The 20,459-nt window shown below is 50.6% G+C and overlaps 1 protein-coding gene across 1 annotated transcript in view; it reads left to right on the top strand.

Moving 5' to 3' along the window:
- Window positions 1–15,593: 15,593 nt before the first annotated feature.
- The window catches only part of LOC147027341 (uncharacterized), a 63,381-nt gene continuing 58,515 nt past the window's right edge, over window positions 15,594–20,459 (top strand). Inside the window, exons 1-2 of the mRNA XM_085876684.1 lie at window positions 15,594–15,776; window positions 20,239–20,342. Of these exons, the coding sequence (XP_085732810.1) occupies window positions 20,241–20,342 (102 nt within the window). The 5' untranslated portion in view covers window positions 15,594–15,776; window positions 20,239–20,240. The remainder of the gene's footprint in view (window positions 15,777–20,238; window positions 20,343–20,459) is intronic.

The raw sequence follows: 20,459 nt of genomic DNA, 5'->3' as shown, positions 1-20,459 counted from the left end.
CAGCACATAACCTTTCCCAAGCAAGCCATGGCCAAGCCTGCAGCCAGAGCCATGACAGCGAGAAAAGGCGACAGGAAAGCCTTACTCAGCCTGTGTACGAATACTGTGGCAAGAAGCACAGTCCTGGGCCATGCAGGTGTCCAGCATTTGGCAAAACATGTGCCAAGTGTGGAGGCAAGAATCACTGGGCTGCTGTATGCAAGGGTAGAGGCACAAGAAGGGTACATGTTCTGGATGCAGATCCCGAGCAAGGTACTGAAGAGTTTCTGGTCATAGATTCAGTGCTCATCGGTGACCTGGACGATGACGTTACCCGGCCTGCGGGCAGGTGGCAAGATCAGCTTACAGTTGGCCAGAGTGTGGTGAACATCAAGCTCGACACAGGTGCCCAGGCAAAAACAATCTCGCTTGCTTCCTTGAGTGTTGCAATGCCTGAGCACACCATAATGCCCACCAACATCATTCTCACTGCTTTTGGTGATGGCAAAATTCAGCAATTGGGTACAATCGTGATTCCTTGCAGGCACAAAGGGCAGGACTGGAGAATCAAATTCTATTCAACTAAGAAAACCACTGTTCCCATCACAGGACAAAACGCATACATGAGAAGCTCGGCCTTATCAAGCGTATAGATTCACTGCATGCTCCACTGACCAAGGAGAGGCTGCTCGGACAATACACAGACGCGTTCACAGGCAATGGTCAGTACAAGCAGGAATACGAAATTTAGCTGAATCCAGTTGTCACGCCGTCTGTTCAGCCAGCTAGACGTGTTCCCTATGCAAAGTATGAGAAAGACCCTCTGGAGCAGCTGGACAAATGTGGTGTTGTGACCAAGATCGACAAGCCCGCCGACTGGGTGAGTAACTTCATAATCACTCAAAAAAAAATGGCCGCATGAGACTCTGCCGAGACCCAAAGCCGTTGAACCGTGCAATCAAGCGAGAGAGATACACAATGCCAACACCAAGTGATGTGCAGAGACAACTGAACAACAAGGTGGTGTTCACAGTGATTGACATGGCTGACGGGTACTGGCATGTGAAGCTGACGGAGAAGTCCTCCGACCTGTGCACATTTAATACACCCTGGGAACCAATGACATTCTGCCGCATGCCTTTTGCCGTACTGTCAGCGAGTGAAATCATGCACAAGAGGGACCAGGAGGCCTTCAGCGACATTCCCGGTAAGCAGGTTATCGCCGACAACATGATCATTGCCACTGAAACCGTGGAAGAACATGACCAAATAGTGCACAAGGTTATGCAGAGAGCTCGCAAACAACAGGTTAAGTTCAACAGGACTAAGGTACAGTTCCAAGTGACCAAAGTGCTGTACATGGGCAACATCATCACTCCAGAGGGACTGACACCAGACAAGTCCAAGATCCGAGCGATTGCTGACATACCTACACCAGAAGACAAGCCAGCACTTCAGCACCTGTTGGGCATGGTCAAATACCGAGCGCAAAATATACCGAACGAGTCGGAGACCAAGGCACCGCTCCGTGCACTGCTCAAGAAAGACGCAGCCTGGAGCTGGGAAGTGGAACACACACAAAGTCTCAACAAGGTCAAAGCAGCATTGGCAACAGAACCCGTTCTGAGGTATTACAACGTCTCCAAGCCGGTGACAATCCAAGCAGATGCAAGACAGAGTGGGTTTGGTTGTTGTCTGCTCCAGGAGGGTCGGCCAGTTCACTACGCATCGAGGTCCATGAGAGATACTGAAAAGAAGTAGGCACAGATCGAAAAGGAACTGTTGGCAATCTGCTACGAATGCCACAAATTCCACCAGTTTATGTACGGAAAGCCAGTGAATGTGCAGACGGATCACCGCCTTCTCCAGGTAATTTTCAAGAAACCCCCGGGCAACGCGACTCCGTGACTGCAGAGAATGCTTTTGAGATTACAGCGCTATGAACTAGATGTGAGGTATGTCACAGGCAAGTACATGTATGTAGCTGACACACAGCTGTGCGTACTTACCTGGTGACCGATTAGACGATCAGATGTGGAGGATGACATAGAAGTCATGATCCACTGCCTGGTGCGTGACATGCCGATAAGTGCCATGAGACAAGAGCAGATCCGAGTTGCAGCTGCTGAGGACCCTGACCTCCAGATGCTAAGGCAGGCAGCCGTGACGGGATGGCCAAAAAAAGAAGCACAGTGCTCCGAGCGTCCTCTAAGACTACTTACCGGTCAAAGATGAGGTACACATAGCTGACGGACTGCTGTGTGTTGGTGACCGCATTGTGATCCCGAGCTCACTGAAGAGTGAGATGCTGGCTCTGCTACATGAGAGTCACATGGGAGCTGAGAAAACGAAAGCCAGGGCCGCTGGTGCTTTGTTTTGGCCCAACATGACTGCAGACAATGGTCAACTGTGCAGTTTGCCTCAGCCATAGGAATGCATAGCCCAAGAAGCCGTTGAGACCACACCCCATACCCGAGATTGCATGGCAGAAGGTGTGAGCCGATGTCCTCACATATCAAAGCAAAGACTATCTCCTGGTGGTTGATTACTACAGCAAGTATCCGGAGGTGGTGGAGATCGAGGACAAGACTGCCACCACGACTGTCAATAAGACGAAGGAGATCTTCGCACGTCATGGCATTCCAGAAGAGCTCATGAGTGATAATATGCCGTTTGACAACCAAGAGTTCAGGCGGTTCACGCGAAACTGGGGAATCAAAGTCGACATCCAGTCAGTCCTGGATTTGTCCAGTCCAATGGCCAAAGTGAACGTTTTATCCAAACCATCAAGAGGATGATGAAGAAAGCTGATGACGACATTTACCTGGCACTTCTGGAGAACCGAAACATCCCTGTCACAGGTACATCATTCTTGCCGGCACAGATCTTAATGAGCAGGACTCTGAGATCCAAGATTCCAGCCACCAAGCAGCTGCTCAAACCAGCAACAGTAGATCCCAAAACACAGTTGATGCAACAGAAGCTGAAACAGAGTCCATCATGACAGATCTCTGGCTAACCTGCAGCCAGGTGACACTGTTCGTATCAGGGGGAAGAACACCCGGCAGCCAGCCATGGTTACCAAAGTGGGTTCACACCCCAGATCATACTGGGTTGACAAAAGTGGGTTCACACCCCAGATCATACTGGGTTGACAAAAGTGGGTTGACACCCCAGATCATACTGGGTTGACAAAAGTGGGTTCACACCCCAGATCATACTGGGTTGACAAAAGTGGGTTCACACCCCAGATCATACTGGGTTGACAAAAGTGGGTTCACACCCCAGATCATACTGGGTTGACAAAAGTGGGTTCACACCCCAGATCATACTGGGTTGACAAAAGTGGGTTCACACCCCAGATCATACTGGGTTGACAAAAGTGGGTTGACACCCCAGATCATACTGGGTTGACAAAAGTGGGTTCACACCCCAGATCATACTGGGTTGACAAAAGTGGGTTCACACCCCAGATCATACTGGGTTGACAAAAGTGGGTTCACACCCCAGATCATACTGGGTTGACAACGGCATCTGGAGTCGATTACGCAGGAACAGACGTCATCTGTTGAGAACGAATGAGCCACCACCAGTTGTCATGACCCCTTGTGAGCAAGTACCTGCTGCGACGAGCAATATGAGGAATACCCCTCATGATATGAAGACATGAACAGTGGAGCAGGTATGTCGTAACCAGCTACACCTGTGAGAGAACATTACACACTCAACTGCACGCACACTGCAACACACATGCGTCCAACCATGTAGCACACCGGACGACGACGTGAGATTGTTGAGCCTCAGAAGTGTAAAGATTTTGTTTGTTAAATCCATAAACTTCTTCTAAACTGGTGTTGATGACCATTGCAGACTTGTACTGATATACCTGACGTCCGAAGTTGGTTAAACTTTCACTCAAACTTGATTTCTGGTGGCACTTCAAGCCAATAAGTTGTTTAACATGTTGTTAAAGGTTTGTGGACGCTGATTGATCATTTAACACTTTGATAATTAATGTATGATCTTCCTCTTCATGAGGAAAGGAGGTGTAACAGAATGAATGAATGAATGAATGAATGAATGAATGAATGAATGAATGAATGAATGAATGAATAAATGAATAAATAAATAAATATATTGTCCCTGACGTGGCCAATACATGAAACGTCACTTCCGTTTGAGCCAGTGATGTGTGCCAATACATGAAACGTCACTTCCGTTTGAGCCAGTGATGTGTGCCAATACATGAAACGTCACTTCCGTTTGAGCCAGTGACGTGTGCACGGTCGATGTTGTTACACCGCCTATGTTCAGGAAGATTATTTTAATTATTCGTGACACTGACAATTATCGATCGTATCAGTTGGTGGTATTGTACTACAAAGCACGATCGCTATCCTACGAACTCCACGGCAGCTGTGGGCTTGTCAAGGAACGTCATTCGCTGTCAGGATATGAGCGGTGAATTATCACAGTGAAAAATGGCTAAATGCAGGACAAGTTAAAATGAGCGAATCCTTTTGAGAAATGTTTGGGAAATGCTTCATAAAACCTCTGAAAGAGTTGAGGTGACAAAACGATTGATAGTGAAAGGATATTATGATGTATTTTAGAAACTTCTTCCACCATCTGTGATTTCAGCAATGTCAGAGCTTTTCGGACGGTCACGTGACAACACTGTGGTGATTATTCCTCTCAGTAAGGCAGTTACGATGATGATGCTTAAACCAGAACAATAGAAATCTCACTCACATTTCAAATGTAATGACGTGTTGCAAATGAAGTCCGGGAAGCCGGGTTGACGGGAGGCCGCGGAGGGCGACGCCCTGTTTGGGCCTCCACCCTCCACCCTCCACCCCCCCGACGATTCTGAGGAATACTGCCAAGCTCAATCTCGTGCTCTAGTTCCATCTCGTGCTCTCGTTCTATCTCGTGCTCTCGTTCTATCTCGTGCTCTCGTTCTATCTCGTGCTCTCGTTCTATCTCGTGCTCTCGTTCCATCTCGTGCTCTAGTTCCATCTCGTGCTATCGTTCTATCTCGTGCTCTCATTCTATCTCGTGCTCTAGTTCCATCTCGTGCTCTCGTTCTATCTCGTGCTCTCGTTCTATCTCGTGCTCGAGTTCCATCTCGTGCTCTCGTTCTATCTCGTGCTCTAGTTCTATCTCGTGCTCTCGTTCTATCTCGTGCTCTCGTTCCATCTCGTGCTCTAGTTCTATCTCGTGCTCTAGTTCCATCTCGTGCTCTCGTTCTATCTCGTGCTCTAGTTCCATCTCGTGCTCTCGTTCTATCTCGTGCTCGAGTTCCATCTCGTGCTCTCGTTCTATCTCGTGCTCTAGCTCTATCTCGTGCTCTAGCTCTATCTCGTGCTCTAGTTCTATCTCGTGCTCTAGTTCTATCTCGTGCTCTAGTTCTATCTCGTGCTCTAGTTCTATCTCGTGCTCTAGTTCTATCTCGTGCTCTAGTTCTATCTCGTGCTCTAGTTCTATCTCGTGCTCTAGTTCTATCTCGTGCTCTAGTTCCATCTCGTGCTCTCGTTCTATCTCGTGCTCTAGTTCCATCTCGTGCTCTCGTTCTATCTCGTGCTCTAGTTCCATCTCGTGCTCTCGTTCTATCTCGTGCTCTAGTTCTATCTCGTGCTCTAGTTCTATCTCGTGCTCTAGTTCTATCTCGTGCTCTAGTTCTATCTCGTGCTCTAGTTCCTTCTCGTGCTCTAGTTCCTTCTCGTGCTCTAGTTCCACCTCGTGCTCTAGTTCCACCTCGTGCTCTAGTTCCACCTCGTGCTCTAGTTCCACCTCGTGCTCTAGTTCCACCTCGTGCTCGAGTTCAAACTCGTGCTCGAGTTCCATCTCGAGCTCGAGTTCCATCTCGAGCTCGAGTTCCATCTCGAGCTCGAGTTCCATCTCGTGCTCGAGTTCTATCTCGTGCTCTAGCTCTATCTCGTGCTCTAGTTCTATCTCGTGCTCTCGTTCTATCTCGTGCTCTAGTTCTATCTCGTGCTCTAGTTCTATCTCGTGCTCTAGTTCTATCTCGTGCTCTAGTTCTATCTCGTGCTCTAGTTCTATCTCGTGCTCTAGTTCTATCTCGTGCTCTAGTTCTATCTCGTGCTCTAGTTCTATCTCGTGCTCTAGTTCCATCTCGTGCTCTCGTTCTATCTCGTGCTCTAGTTCCATCTCGTGCTCTCGTTCTATCTCGTGCTCTCGTTCCATCTCGTGCTCTCGTTCTATCTCGTGCTCTAGTTCTATCTCGTGCTCTAGTTCTATCTCGTGCTCTAGTTCCTTCTCGTGCTCTAGTTCCTTCTCGTGCTCTAGTTCCTTCTCGTGCTCTAGTTCCATCTCGTGCTCTAGTTCCACCTCGTGCTCGAGTTCTATCTCGTGCTCTCGTTCCACCTCGTGCTCTAGTTCCACCTCGTGCTCTAGTTCCATCTCGTGCTCGAGTTCCATCTCGTGCTCGGGTTCCATCTCGTGCTCTGGTTCCATCTCGTGCTCTGGTTCCATCTCGTGCTCTGGTTCCATCTCGTGCTCTGGTTCCATCTCGTGCTCTGGTTCCATCTCGTGCTCTGGTTCCATCTCGTGCTCTGGTTCTATCTCGTGCTCTAGTTCCTTCTCGTGCTCTAGTTCCTTCTCGTGCTCTAGTTCCATCTCGTGCTCTAGTTCCACCTCGTGCTCGAGTTCTATCTCGTGCTCTGGTTCCACCTCGTGCTCTGGTTCCACCTCGTGCTCTGGTTCCACCTCGTGCTCTGGTTCCACCTCGTGCTCTGGTTCCACCTCGTGCTCTGGTTCCACCTCGTGCTCTCGTTCCACCTCGTGCTCTAGTTCCACCTCGTGCTCTAGTTCCATCTCGTGCTCGAGTTCCATCTCGTGCTCGAGTTCCATCTCGTGCTCGAGTTCCATCTCGTGCTCGAGTTCCATCTCGTGCTCGAGTTCCATCTCGTGCTCGAGTTCCATCTCGTGCTCGAGTTCCATCTCGTGCTCGAGTTCCATCTCTTGCTCTAGTTCCACCTAGTGTTCTAGTTCCACCTCGTGCTCTAGTTCCACCTCGTGCTCTAGTTCCACCTCGTGCTCTAGTTCCACCTCGTGCTCGAGTTCAAACTCGTGCTCGAGTTCCATCTCGAGCTCGAGTTCCATCTCGAGCTCGAGTTCCATCTCGTGCTCGAGTTCCATCTCGTGCTCGAGTTCCACCTCGTGCTCGAGTTCCACCTCGTGCTCGAGTTCCACCTCGTGCTCTAGTTCCACCTCGTGCTCGAGTTCCACCTCGTGCTCGGGTTCCACCTCGTGCTCGGGTTCCACCTCGTGCTCGGGTTCCACCTCGTGCTCTGGTTCCATCTCGTGCTCTGGTTCCATCTCGTGCTCTGGTTCCACCTCGTGCTCTGGTTCCATCTCGTGCTCTGGTTCCATCTCGTGCTCTGGTTCCATCTCGTGCTCTGGTTCCATCTCGTGCTCTGGTTCCATCTCGTGCTCTGGTTCCATCTCGTGCTCTGGTTCCATCTCGTGCTCTGGTTCCATCTCGTGCTCTGGTTCCATCTCGTGCTCTGGTTCCACCTCGTGCTCTGGTTCCACCTCGTGCTCTGGTTCCACCTCGTGCTCTGGTTCCACCTCGTGCTCTGGTTCCACCTCGTGCTCTGGTTCCACCTCGTGCTCTGGTTCCACCTCGTGCTCTCGTTCCACCTCGTGCTCTAGTTCCACCTCGTGCTCTAGTTCCACCTCGTGCTCGAGTTCCATCTCGTGCTCGAGTTCCATCTCGTGCTCGAGTTCCATCTCGTGCTCGAGTTCCATCTCGTGCTCGAGTTCCATCTCGTGCTCGAGTTCCATCTCGTGCTCGAGTTCCATCTCGTGCTCGAGTTCCACCTCGTGCTCTAGTTCCACCTCGTGCTCTAGTTCCACCTCGTGCTCTAGTTCCACCTCGTGCTCTAGTTCCACCTCGTGCTCTAGTTCCACCTCGTGCTCGAGTTCAAACTCGTGCTCGAGTTCCATCTCGAGCTCGAGTTCCATCTCGAGCTCGAGTTCCATCTCGTGCTCGAGTTCCATCTCGTGCTCGAGTTCCACCTCGTGCTCGAGTTCCACCTCGTGCTCGAGTTCCACCTCGTGCTCTAGTTCCACCTCGTGCTCGGGTTCCACCTCGTGCTCGGGTTCCACCTCGTGCTCTGGTTCCACCTCGTGCTCTGGTTCCACCTCGTGCTCTGGTTCCACCTCGTGCTCTGGTTCCATCTCGTGCTCTGGTTCCACCTCGTGCTCTGGTTCCATCTCGTGCTCTGGTTCCATCTCGTGCTCTGGTTCCATCTCGTGCTCTGGTTCCATCTCGTGCTCTGGTTCCATCTCGTGCTCTGGTTCCATCTCGTGCTCTGGTTCCACCTCGTGCTCTGGTTCCACCTCGTGCTCTGGTTCCACCTCGTGCTCTGGTTCCACCTCGTGCTCTGGTTCCACCTCGTGCTCTGGTTCCACCTCGTGCTCTGGTTCCACCTCGTGCTCTGGTTCCACCTCGTGCTCTGGTTCCACCTCGTGCTCTGGTTCCACCTCGTGCTCTGGTTCCACCTCGTGCTCGGGTTCCACCTCGTGCTCGGGTTCCACCTCGTGCTCGGGTTCCACCTCGTGCTCGGGTTCCACCTCGTGCTCGGGTTCCACCTCGTGCTCGAGTTCCACCTCGTGCTCGAGTTCCACCTCGTGCTCGAGTTCCACCTCGTGCTCGAGTTCCACCTCGTGCTCGAGTTCCACCTCGTGCTCGAGTTCCACCTCGTGCTCGAGTTCCACCTCGTGCTCGAGTTCCACCTCGTGCTCGAGTTCCACCTCGTGCTCGAGTTCCACCTCGTGCTCGAGTTCCACCTCGTGCTCGAGTTCCACCTCGTGCTCGAGTTCCACCTCGTGCTCGAGTTCCACCTCGTGCTCGAGTTCCACCTCGTGCTCGAGTTCCACCTCGTGCTCGAGTTCCACCTCGTGCTCTAGTTCCACCTCGTGCTCTAGTTCCACCTCGTGCTCTAGTTCCACCTCGTGCTCTAGTTCCACCTCGTGCTCTAGTTCCACCTCGAGCTCGAGTTCCATCTCGAGCTCGAGTTCCATCTCGTGCTCGAGTTCCATCTCGTGCTCGAGTTCCACCTCGTGCTCGAGTTCCACCTCGTGCTCGAGTTCCACCTCGTGCTCGAGTTCCACCTCGTGCTCGAGTTCCACCTCGTGCTCGAGTTCCACCTCGTGCTCGAGTTCCACCTCGTGCTCGAGTTCCACCTCGTGCTCGAGTTCCACCTCGTGCTCGAGTTCCACCTCGTGCTCGAGTTCCACCTCGTGCTCGAGTTCCACCTCGTGCTCGAGTTCCACCTCGTGCTCGAGTTCCACCTCGTGCTCGAGTTCCACCTCGTGCTCGAGTTCCACCTCGTGCTCGAGTTCCACCTCGTGCTCGAGTTCCACCTCGTGCTCTAGTTCCACCTCGTGCTCTAGTTCCACCTCGTGCTCTAGTTCCACCTCGTGCTCTAGTTCCACCTCGTGCTCTAGTTCCACCTCGTGCTCTAGTTCCAGTTCGTGCTTGTGCTGTGTCACGTGATTGGGTTTTCGTATATCATGCCTCGCCCGCTAGGGGTGCCAGGAATGTGCTTCTGGTCGCGCAATAAAGTGGAGTTGATGCTGGCACGCTTGCGCCTCGTGTTCCACTGCACCTCGTACACTCTAGTTAGCTGATGAGGATGGTTGAAAACGGACTTATGCCCGTTTTCGTCGGAGACGACTTCGCATTGTTTTCAGAACAATTGGAATGCTATTTCCACGCGAATGATGTGGTCGACGAGAGCAAACAGAAGTCGATCTTGCTCGCTTCGCTTTCGGCGGAGCATTATCGACTACTGAGTGATTTGGTGGCGCCGGACAAGCCCCGTGATGACGGGCTGTCGTTTCGGGACATTGTGCAGAAGATGAAAGCACACATGGCGCCGTAGAAGTCATTACAGCTCGCTCGATACCAGTTTGATCGCCTCTCGAAAGCTGCAGAGGAGCGCGTCACTGATTTCGTGGCGCGAGTGAAGCATTCTTCCGTGGCCTGCAAGTTCACGGCAGAGGAGCGTCCAGCTCGGCTCAGAGATCGTTTTATTGCTGGTTTACAAGATGCGAAGATGGTTTCGGCGGTTCTACGGCTGAAGGGTGAAGCCATTACATTCGACTCGGCGGTCGGCACGGCTACAGCGGTCGAGCAGACTCGCGGGGATTTTCGAGCCATCACCGGCCACGCGGGGTCGCGAGCACCCCGCGACGCGCGCACGACCTCCGATGCGGGTCAGACGTCGCCGCGCGGCCGCACGTGCGGCGAGGTGACCCCGCGGACGTGTTTGGGATGCGGAGGTCGACACCTGCACCGTGCGTGCCCGTTTAAAGGCACCGTGTGTTTGAATTGTCACAAGGTGGGTCATCTGAAGCGTGTGTGCCGTGGGGCGCTGGCCACCGTTAAGGTCATGGACGGCGATGTGCGAGGCGACCCGGGGCGGAACCGGCGGCCGTTGATGGGCCTGTTTTCAATTGGCCCGGTGGCGGCGCGCCCGATGACAGTGGAAGTCGAAGTGAACAACACGCCAATCACGTTCCAGGTCGATACGGGAGCGGCTGTGTCGATCATCGGCGAACAGACCGCACGTAGACTCAACGGCCTGAAGCTTATCAGGTCAAACCTCACACTGTTCACATACACCCGCGAGAAGATAACGCCAGTCGGGATGGCAGACGTGTCTGTGCGGTATCAAGGTCAGGTCGCCACGCTTCGGGTGTACGTCGTGCGGGGGAGGGGACCGTCTCTCCTCGGCCGAGACTGGCTGACCCGCATCAGGCATGACTGGGCCGCCGTTCACCTTGTGCAACCCGTGCCGAGCCGGTGGGAGGATCAGTTGGAGAAGATTCTTCAGAGACATCAAGGTTTGTTTTGCGACGACCTTGGGAAACTCAAGGGCATGGAGGAAAAACTCTTCCTGAAGGAGGGGGTGGTTCCTCGGTTTTGTAAACCACGTCCGGTGCCGTATGCCCTGCGGGACAAGGTCAAGGGTGAACTGGATAGGCTGGAGGCCTGTGGAGTGATCGAACGGGTGTCGTGCTCAGATAGGGCCACCCCGGTTGTCATGGTGCTGAAACGGAATGGAGACGTCCGATTGTGCGGGGACTTCAAATCCATGGTTAACCCGGGGCTCAGCGTGGAGCAATATCCACTGCCGTCAATCGATGAAATATATGCGCGATTGGCGGGGAGTCGATACTTCACGAAGCTAGACCTGCGTGATGCATATTTTCACCTGCCGATGGATCCCGGGAGTAGCGAGCTTTTGACAATCAACACGTGTCAAGGACTCTATCGATATACCCGACTCTGTTTTGGGATTGGTTCGGCCCCAGCTTTGTGGCAGAAAGCCATGGATCAGGTTTGCATTGGCCTGCCCGCTCAGACCTACCTGGACGATGTGCTCATAGCGGGGAAAACGGCGGACAAGCACCTTGCGAACATTGCCCAAGTGCTGACAAAACTAGAAGCGTGCGGCCTGCGCTTGAACAGGGACAAGTGCGCGTTCTTCAAGCAGCGCTTGGAATACCTCGGGCACATCATTACGCCGGAGGGGCTGTTGAAAGGTCCTCGGAAGGTGGAAGCGATTCAGCACATGCCACCGCCTCGCGACAAGACACAGCTGCGTTCGTTCATTGGTATGGCCCAGTATTACCAAAGGTTCGTGCGAGGGCTCAGCTCACAACTTGCGCTGTTAACACGGTTGCTCAGGAAGGACGAGCGCTGGGCTTGGGGGCCTGCACACCAGGCGTCGTTCGACCGCGTCAAGCGGCTGCTCACAGAGGATACGGTCCTCGTGCACTACGAGCCTGCGCGTCCGCTCCTATTGGCATGCGACAGCTCGGCATATGGCATCGGGGCAGTGCTCTCCCACAGGATGGACGATGGTTCCGAGCGGCCTGTTTGTTTTGCATCCCGGACCCTGTCCGCAGCAGAGCGGGGATATGCCCAGATCGAGCGCGAGGCTCTCAGCCTCGTCTGGGGTGTGCGGAGGTTTCATCAATACCTGCTGGGGCGGCATTTCACTTTGCAGACGGATCACAAACCGCTTCAATTCATCCTGAGACCTGAACGCGGGGTGCCGGTGGTAGTGGCCGCGCGAATACAGCGGTGGTGTCTGTTTCTTGGTGCTTACGATTATGATATTCAGTTCCGAAGCACTGAGAAGCATGCTAACTGCGACGGGCTCTCACGCTTTCCGTGTGCGGAGGGTCCAGCTGCATCTGAGTTGGCCGACCGGGTCGACGTGTTTGCGCTGGGCCAGGTCCAAAGCGGGCCGGTCACGGTCAGACAGGTCGCGGTGGAATCGGCTCGTGATCCGGTGCTCGCCCGTGTCGTCCAGGCTATTTCTACAGGGAATTGGAGCGATCTGCCTTCGACGCCGGCATTTCAACCTTTCACGTCACACGCATCGGAGCTGTCGCTGGTCCAACGGTGCATTATGTGGGGGATGAGGACGGTGATTCCACCGAAGTTCAGGCAGCGGTGTTTGGAAGAACTGCATGTCAGTCACCTTGGCATCATGAAGACCAAGAGTCTTGCTCGTAGCCTGTTGTGGTGGCCGGGGTTGGACAAAGACATTGAGCAGTTGGTTAAGCGTTGCGCCACGTGCCAGACAGATGCTGATAACCCGCGTCGAGCTTCGGGGCTATGGCCTGCGCCAGACAGAGCCTGGCAGAGGGTCCATGTAGATTTTGCGGGGCCGGTTAATGGCAAAATGTTTTTGATTGTGATCGATGCATTCTCTAAATGGCCGGAGGTTGTAGTAATGCAGCATACATCAGCAAACATTACAGTAGAGAAACTGCGGACGATCTTTGCTAATAAAGGGTTACCGGAGATCCTCGTCTCTGATAATGGTCTGCAGTTCGTCGCAGGTGTATTTGATGAGTTTATGCGCCAAAATGGTTTTCGACATCTGAGGTCCGCACCGTATCATCCTGAGACGAATGGGCAGGCTGAGTCGTTTGTTAAGATGTTGAAACGGGCTTTGCGCATGGGGGGTGTTGCACCTGTGCAGGTGGTGGACGATGTCTTTTTGCTCCATTACAGGAACGCAGTTCATCCTGTCACGGGTGATTCGCCTGCCATTCGTCTCTATGGACGGGCATTGCGGTCCAGACTGGATTTGCTGCGACCTGGAGGGTCGGGGAGTGTGACGGTGTCGCGTCCGACGCGGCTGCGCAGCTTCAATGTGGGACAGCGGGTGATGGTGCGCGATTATTTCCACGGTTCCAAATGGGTGCCGGCTGTGGTCTCTGTGGTACTGGGACCGGCGAATTGCATGGTGCAGACTGATGGTGGGGATGTGTGGAAGCGGCACGTGGACCAAATGCATGATCGCTGTTCAGCGTCACCCTCCCCCCCACACCTCCCCAGGCCGAACGATGTGGGACCCCCACCTGTAATGTCGCCGGCACCTGACGTATCGCCAGGGCCGGATGTGCCGACACCCAGGGGGTCTTCGCCTGATGCTGTCCTACCCGGGGACGTCGGGCAGGCTGGTCGGTCGGGGGCGGTTGTTATTGCGGATGGCGCGAGTCCGGCGAGGGTGTCACCTCGACCGAGCCGGGAAGCGTCTGAGCCTGGACTGTCTGGCGGCGCGGCCCGTCCGAGGCGGGTCAGGGTGCGGCCGCGGTACTTGGAGGATTATGAGTGTTGATTGGTTTCGGGTGGTCATGTTATGATTGTCCTTTCATCATTTGACTTGTCATTTTATGAGGGGAGGAGTGTGCTGTATCACGTGATTGGGTTTTCGTATATCATGACTCGCCCGCTAGGGGTGCCAGGAATGTGCTTCTGGTCGCGCAATAAAGCGGAGTTGATGCTGGCACGCTTGCGCCTCGTGTTCCACTACACCTCGTACACTCTAGTGGTCTCGTGCTCTCGTTCTACCTCGTGCTCGAGTTCTATCTCGTGCTCGAGTTCTATCCCGTGCTCTAGTTCTATCTCGTGCTCGAGTTCTATCCCGTGCTCTAGTTCTATCCCGTGCTCTAGTTCTATCTCGTGCTCGAGTTCTATCCCGTGCTCTAGTTCTATCTCGTGCTCTCGCTCCATCTCGTGCTCTCGCTCCATCTCGTGCTCTCGCTCCATCTCGTGCTCTCGCTCCATCTCGTGCTCTCGCTCCATCTCGTGCTCTCGCTCCATCTCGTGCTCTCGCTCCATCTCGTGCTCTCGCTCCATCTCGTGCTCTCGCTCCATCTCGTGCTCTCGCTCCATCTCGTGCTCTCGCTCCATCTCGTGCTCTCGCTCCATCTCGTGCTCTCGCTCCATCTCGTGCGCTCGCTCCATCTCGTGCGCTCGCTCCATCTCGTGCTCTCGCTCCATCTCGTGCTCTCGCTCCATCTCGTGCTCTCGCTCCATCTCGTGCTCTCGCTCCATCTCGTGCTCTCGCTCCATCTCGTGCTCTCGCTCCATCTCGTGCTCTCGCTCCATCTCGTGCTCTCGCTCCATCTCGTTGAGGCGGTATTAAAATTCCCGCAGGAATGTGGGAGACCCATTCAAAATGTATTTGCCTTTGAAGGTTTGATCAGAATCTGGTACGTGGCGTGGATGGAGCCTCCTGGCTGTGACAGCGCCATTAAATCAACAACAAGAACAACAACAACAACAACAACAACAACAACAACAACAACAACAACAACAACAACTGAAGTCCGCCTGGTGATTACTCGTTCGTCGTCTCTCCAGCGGTTGGTGAAGAAGGAAGGATTTATTGATGTTGAGACGATGCACATTCAAAATGGCGTCCAAGATGACAAGCGGGACAGACCCGTTTGTTGTAGTCGTGATTGTTTTCGGCAAACAAAGATCAGATTATTGTTTAAAATAAATAATGTGAGGTGTTTAAAATAAATAATGAGGTGTTTAAAATAAATAATGTGAGGTGTTTAAAATAAATAATGAGGTGTATAAAATAATTAATGTGAGGTGTTCAAAATAAATAATGAGGTGTTTAAAAGAAATAATGTGAGGTGTTTAAAATAAATAATGAGGTGTTAAAAATAAATAATGTGAGGTGTTTAAAATAAATAATGAGGTGTTTAAAATAAATAATGAGGTGTATAAAATAAATAATGTGAGGTGTTTAAAATAAATAATGAGGTGTATAAAATAAATAATGTGAGGTGTTTAAAATAAATAATGTGTTAAATAATGAGGTGTTAAAAATAAATAATGTGAGGTAGTTTTAAATAAATAATGAGGTGTATAAAATAAATAATGAGGTGTTTAAAATAAATAATGAGTTGTTTAAAATAAATAATGTGAGGAACAAGAACATTCTGGATGGAAGGAGGAGTCGAGTTCACATGTTTATATATTAAAGTAAAACAAGGGAACGATTCCGGTAAATAATTAATTATATAACCATGTTTGTTCGGATTGATGTGCAGGTGACAAGTTGGGCTCGTTATGTGGATTAGTGATGGTTAACGATTTATTATGGATCAACTTTATAAAATGTAACCCCCTCCCCCTCCCCCCAATATTTATTTATTTTAAAGTTGTATTTTATCAACTGAATGTTGATTCTGGTAACTAGGTAACGACTGATTTCGTTTCTGCGACGTCATTAATTTATTCGAACGTGGGTACCGTGACGTCACAATGTGCAGTGGCGCGTTCATATTGGTATCAGCGGTTGACCAATGACCTCGTCCCTCTCGTTTACCTTGGAAGTGAACGATAAACCCGCCGTTTGGTTTTAATTGTTTCAAATAAACGACGAAGCCAACAGGGAGAGAACCCTTCGGGACCCGAACTCCGTCTGGGAATCTTCAAAGTGAGTGAGTGTTCGTCGATGTTTGAGAGGCGGTTTGTTTGAGTTTGTCCCGCGGGGAAACTCTCGTTCATTGACGCCTTGTGATTCCTAAAGTGCCGTGAACACGTTTTGTGGAACCTTTTGAATCCTTTTTTAATAATATATGAAAGTTTAAACAACGTACTAAATAAGAACAGAGTTCAATTTGTTCGACCACTTTATTAGCGTGGAACGACAATAATCAAACAAGTATTGAACAGGTTGAAACGCCCACAACATCCCTGGCTCCGGCTCAGGCTGCGCATGCGCACTGGCACAGGGGACCGTCGATGTGTAGAAGTACCGTAAAGTACAATGTTCTCTACGTACAAGGATTTTAATTATTTATTTTTGAATACATCGTCGAGGCTCATGGAAGAGTTCGTGTGAATCCACTGAACGGATCAGGACGTAACGGAACAACCGGAACAGGAGAGAGAGCCTTTTTGCTCTCATACGAGCCACGACAAGGTATACAAAAAAAAAAAAAGAGAGACAGACAGACGACAGAAAAAAAAAACACAAACTGTGGAGCTGAAGGCAATGATGGAGGAGGGCTTGGACAAGCAATGGTTGTGGGGAGCAATCAGGTGGACAAGATGGACACAGGATGTGTGGGGTGGACAAGATGGACACAGAGGATGTGTGGGGTGGATGGAAACAGAGGATGTGTGGGGTGGACAAGATGGATACAGAGGATCCATGGGGTGGACAAGATGGATACAGAGGATCCGTGAGGTGGACAAGATGGATACAGAGGATCCATGAGGTGGACAAGATGGATACAGAGGATCCATGGGGTGGACAAGATGGATACAGAGGATCCATGGGGTGGACAAGATGGATACAGAGGATCCATGGGGTGGACAAGATGGATACAGAGGATCCATGGGGTGGACAAGATGGATACAGAGGATGTGTGGGTGGAAAATATGGATACAGAGGATGTGTGGGGGTGGAAAAGATGGATACAGAGGATCCATGGGGTGGACAAGATGGATACAGAGGATCCATGGGGTGGACAAGATGGATACAGAGGATCCATGGGGTGGACAAGATGGATACAGAGGATCCATGGGGTGGACAAGATGGATACAGAGGATCCATGGGGTGGACAAGATGGATACAGAGGATCCATGGGGTGGACAAGATGGATACAGAGGATCCATGGGGTGGACAAGATGGATACAGAGGATCCATGGGGTGGACAAGATGGATACAGAGGATCCATGGGGTGGACAAGATGGATACAGAGGATGTGTGGGGTGGAAAATATGGATACAGAGGATGTGTGGGGGTGGACAAGATGGATACAGAGGATCCATGGGGTGGACAAGATGGATACAGAGGATCCATGGGGTGGACAAGATGGATACAGAGGATCCATAGGGTGGACAAGATGGATACAGAGGATGTGTGGGGTGGAAAATATGGATACAGAGGATCCATGGGGTGGACAAGATGGATACAGAGGATCCATGGGGTGGACAAGATGGATACAGAGGATCCATAGGGTGGACAAGATGGATACAGAGGATCCATGGGGTGGACAAGATGGACACAGAGGATGTGTGGGGTGGACAAGATGGACACAGGATCCATGGCGTGGAAAAGATGGACACAGAGGATCCATGGGGTGGACAAGATGATACAGAAGGAAACTCACAGGAGGTAAAACTGGAAAATTGAAAAAGTAGGGATTGGGGAAAGGGTTAACGACCCGTAAAAAATCATGGTTTTGGATTACGGACGATCTGAGATGGTGTTGAACAGCTGTCTTTAAGACCTGGTGGGAAGAATGAGAATGAAGAGAGTGGAAGTTGATTCCACGGGTGGGAAAACAGAGGAATGAACGAATGACGTCCTGGATTTCAGTAGTTTCACCATAAGGGGGTTATGGTGGACCATGTGAGCCCTGCTGAAACATGGGGGAGGGGGATGGAAGTTAGGAGAGGGGACAAAGCATAGAAAGAGCAGATGGTGCAAGACCGCAAAGGAGGTGATAGAAGACAGAGAGACCACCGACTTGTCTGCAGCGGTGTCGTGATCGACCCATGGACTCTGCTTCATTGGTTTTCATGGCAAAAAGCTAAGAAAATGTAGGGCAAGGCAGCCAGCCCAGAGAGAGCAGAACTCCATCACGCTGCAGATGAAGGCCTTGGATGTGGATTGGAGGTCAGGTGTGCCAAGGAAGGGCTTTGTACAAGGGAGGATGGCCAATCGGCAGCTGGCTTTGGAGACCATCTTTGAAATGGTGTTTGCCCAAGAAAGATCACAGATCACAGCTGAGGGTTAGACCCAGGAGTTTGGGTGATTGAACTTCTTTTCGAGGGTTGTTGAGAAAGTTGCAGTCCGGTCCTGAGAGACAGAGACAGAGACAGAGACAGAGGGGGACAGAGGGGGACAGAGGGGGACAGAGACACAGACAGACACGCAGAGGGAGACAGAGAGACAGGGATTTCTCAAAGTTAAATAAGAATTCCAAGTGTTTGACCAGTTTGCTATTTTGTCAAGATGTGAGGAGAGGGAAGCTGTCTCTTTGTCAAAACGATGAGGGATGTTACAACAGAGTGTGGAGTTATCAACAGAGATAAAGAGAATTCTCCAGAGAGTTATTGAGATCTTTGATGAAGATCCGTCGCTTCCCTGATGGCAATACCAATCTTTTGCAAAATTGCAAAAATCAAAACAGTTGTTAATGGGGAAAAACATTATTAAGCGGTGTATAGATTCCGGCCTTGGTACACACTCAGGATGTGAGGGGGAGGAGAGTGTTAATGGGATATTCATCACCGCCTTTTTAGTTGTTGAATTCCGAATAATGTCCAACAACATACTAATGATTAATAAACATGGAATATTAAACAGCATGGATGTGCCAGAGCAAGCCTGTTTGCAATTACCCAACCCCCAACCCCCCCCCACCCCACCCAAAATCAAAAGGTGGCGGGAGATGGGGTTTTGCGTGTGTGTGTGTGTATGTCCGTCCAGGCCTTAACCTTTTTACCAATGGAATTTTTGTCATCAAATTTTCAACAAACCTTAACTATGAGGATATGGATAAAATATTAAATAATTGGGTCAAAATGTGAATGGGCAAAGTCATAGTAACGATACACAGCCTTCGTTAGTGCTGCTGCATCACACGAGTTTTTGTAATGGCATTAGAGATGAGGTCAGGGTTCCAGTTGCCTGGGGGAAAGCCGATGACATGGAGGCTCCATCCCTGTAAACTGTTTATTTCTCGACAGGAAAATATTAAAAAGTGTTCAGGGCTTCTTTCGTAACTGCTTTTTTGATAACCATGAAGTATGAAGAAGAAAATTGTTTTCAAAACTCTTCAGAGTCCTTTACCAACACACGACTCAATACATTATTCCTCCCCTCCTCTCTTCCCCCTCTCTCCCCATCCTCTCTCACTTCACTGGCCCTCTCCTCTCACCTCACCCCTCCTCTCTCCTGTCCTTTTTATTTTGTTTATTTTGTTGGCCTTGGAGTTTATTCCAAGTAGTTTATCTCCCCCTCTATATTGAGTTTGTTCATTTTGTGCACTAAGTGCACGGGGACGGGCTTTTCATTTTGGGATGCTTTTTAGTTCTTATTTTTATGTTCAGACAACCGATATTCAAAATTGATTTAAGCTCAATACTTGGTTTCAACATGAATCGATCACAAATTTACGTTGGGAAGGTTCATGATTCATTGACATTCGAGATTTTCTTAACTTGAAAGGATTCTGCAAAGTAAACATAACTGCATACCTCTGTGGAGGGCAATGATGGCCCAGGAGTGGAGGGCAGGACAACACCTGTCAATTGGTCTGCTGGGTGTGGTGGTGGGCCCGTGGTGACACTATTGACCGATGGACAATAAAACCCCCAGAAAATGATGAAACCTATATGTATATGTGTGTGGTCAATGGTGCAAAGAAGGATGTTGGGATGGTTCCACATGATAATTTATTGTGACTATTTATCCAGTGCTTGTGTACTTTTTGGCAAACCATCCCTACATCCTCTGAAATAGACCTGGTGTTGGCTTCATGGTTAAAGTGCTTGGTTTAAGAATCTATGGTCTTAAGTTCAAGCCCTATTTAGCTTTTGAATTAACACCAAGTAGGGTTGACTCAGCCTGTCATCCTTCCAAGATCGGCAAAATGAGTACCAGAATGCTGGAAGTAGGGGAAATGCATCAGCAACACAGCTGTGCCCCCAGAAAATAATGCAGCCAAGCTTTTACACTTGTATCATGATTCTGTCACCCCAGATTCGATTATCACGTGTTGTTTTATTAATTTACTTTTGAACACAAGACCAGGAAGACATGCATGCGAGAGATCTGTATTTGGTTTGCTGATTGAATGACAATGTACGTGTTGATGAATTTGAGAAAACCTTTGATTTTAAATCATGAAAATGTTATTATCCCCCACTGGCATGTTTAGAAATGGAAGTTCAGCAAACACGGACGTTCGCTTTTCCAAACACTCCTCTTGAAAGCTCACCTTCATCTCGAACCGTCCAACCAAAATCCTTCAAGACTCGAAAGGTGGGAGATTTTTCACTCGCATTTCATAAATTGATGTTTTTCTCCACTTCATCATCAATGTTTCAACACCCTTTTTTTGCATATACATGGTCAAGGCTTGTGGAAGAGCGAGAACAC

This window comes from Eptatretus burgeri, chromosome 4 (genome assembly GCF_056783735.1).
Source record: "Eptatretus burgeri isolate ZD-2024b chromosome 4, Ebu_testis_v1, whole genome shotgun sequence".
NCBI classification, from domain to species: domain Eukaryota; kingdom Metazoa; phylum Chordata; class Myxini; order Myxiniformes; family Myxinidae; genus Eptatretus; species Eptatretus burgeri.
This window is presented reverse-complemented; position numbering and strand designations above follow the sequence as displayed.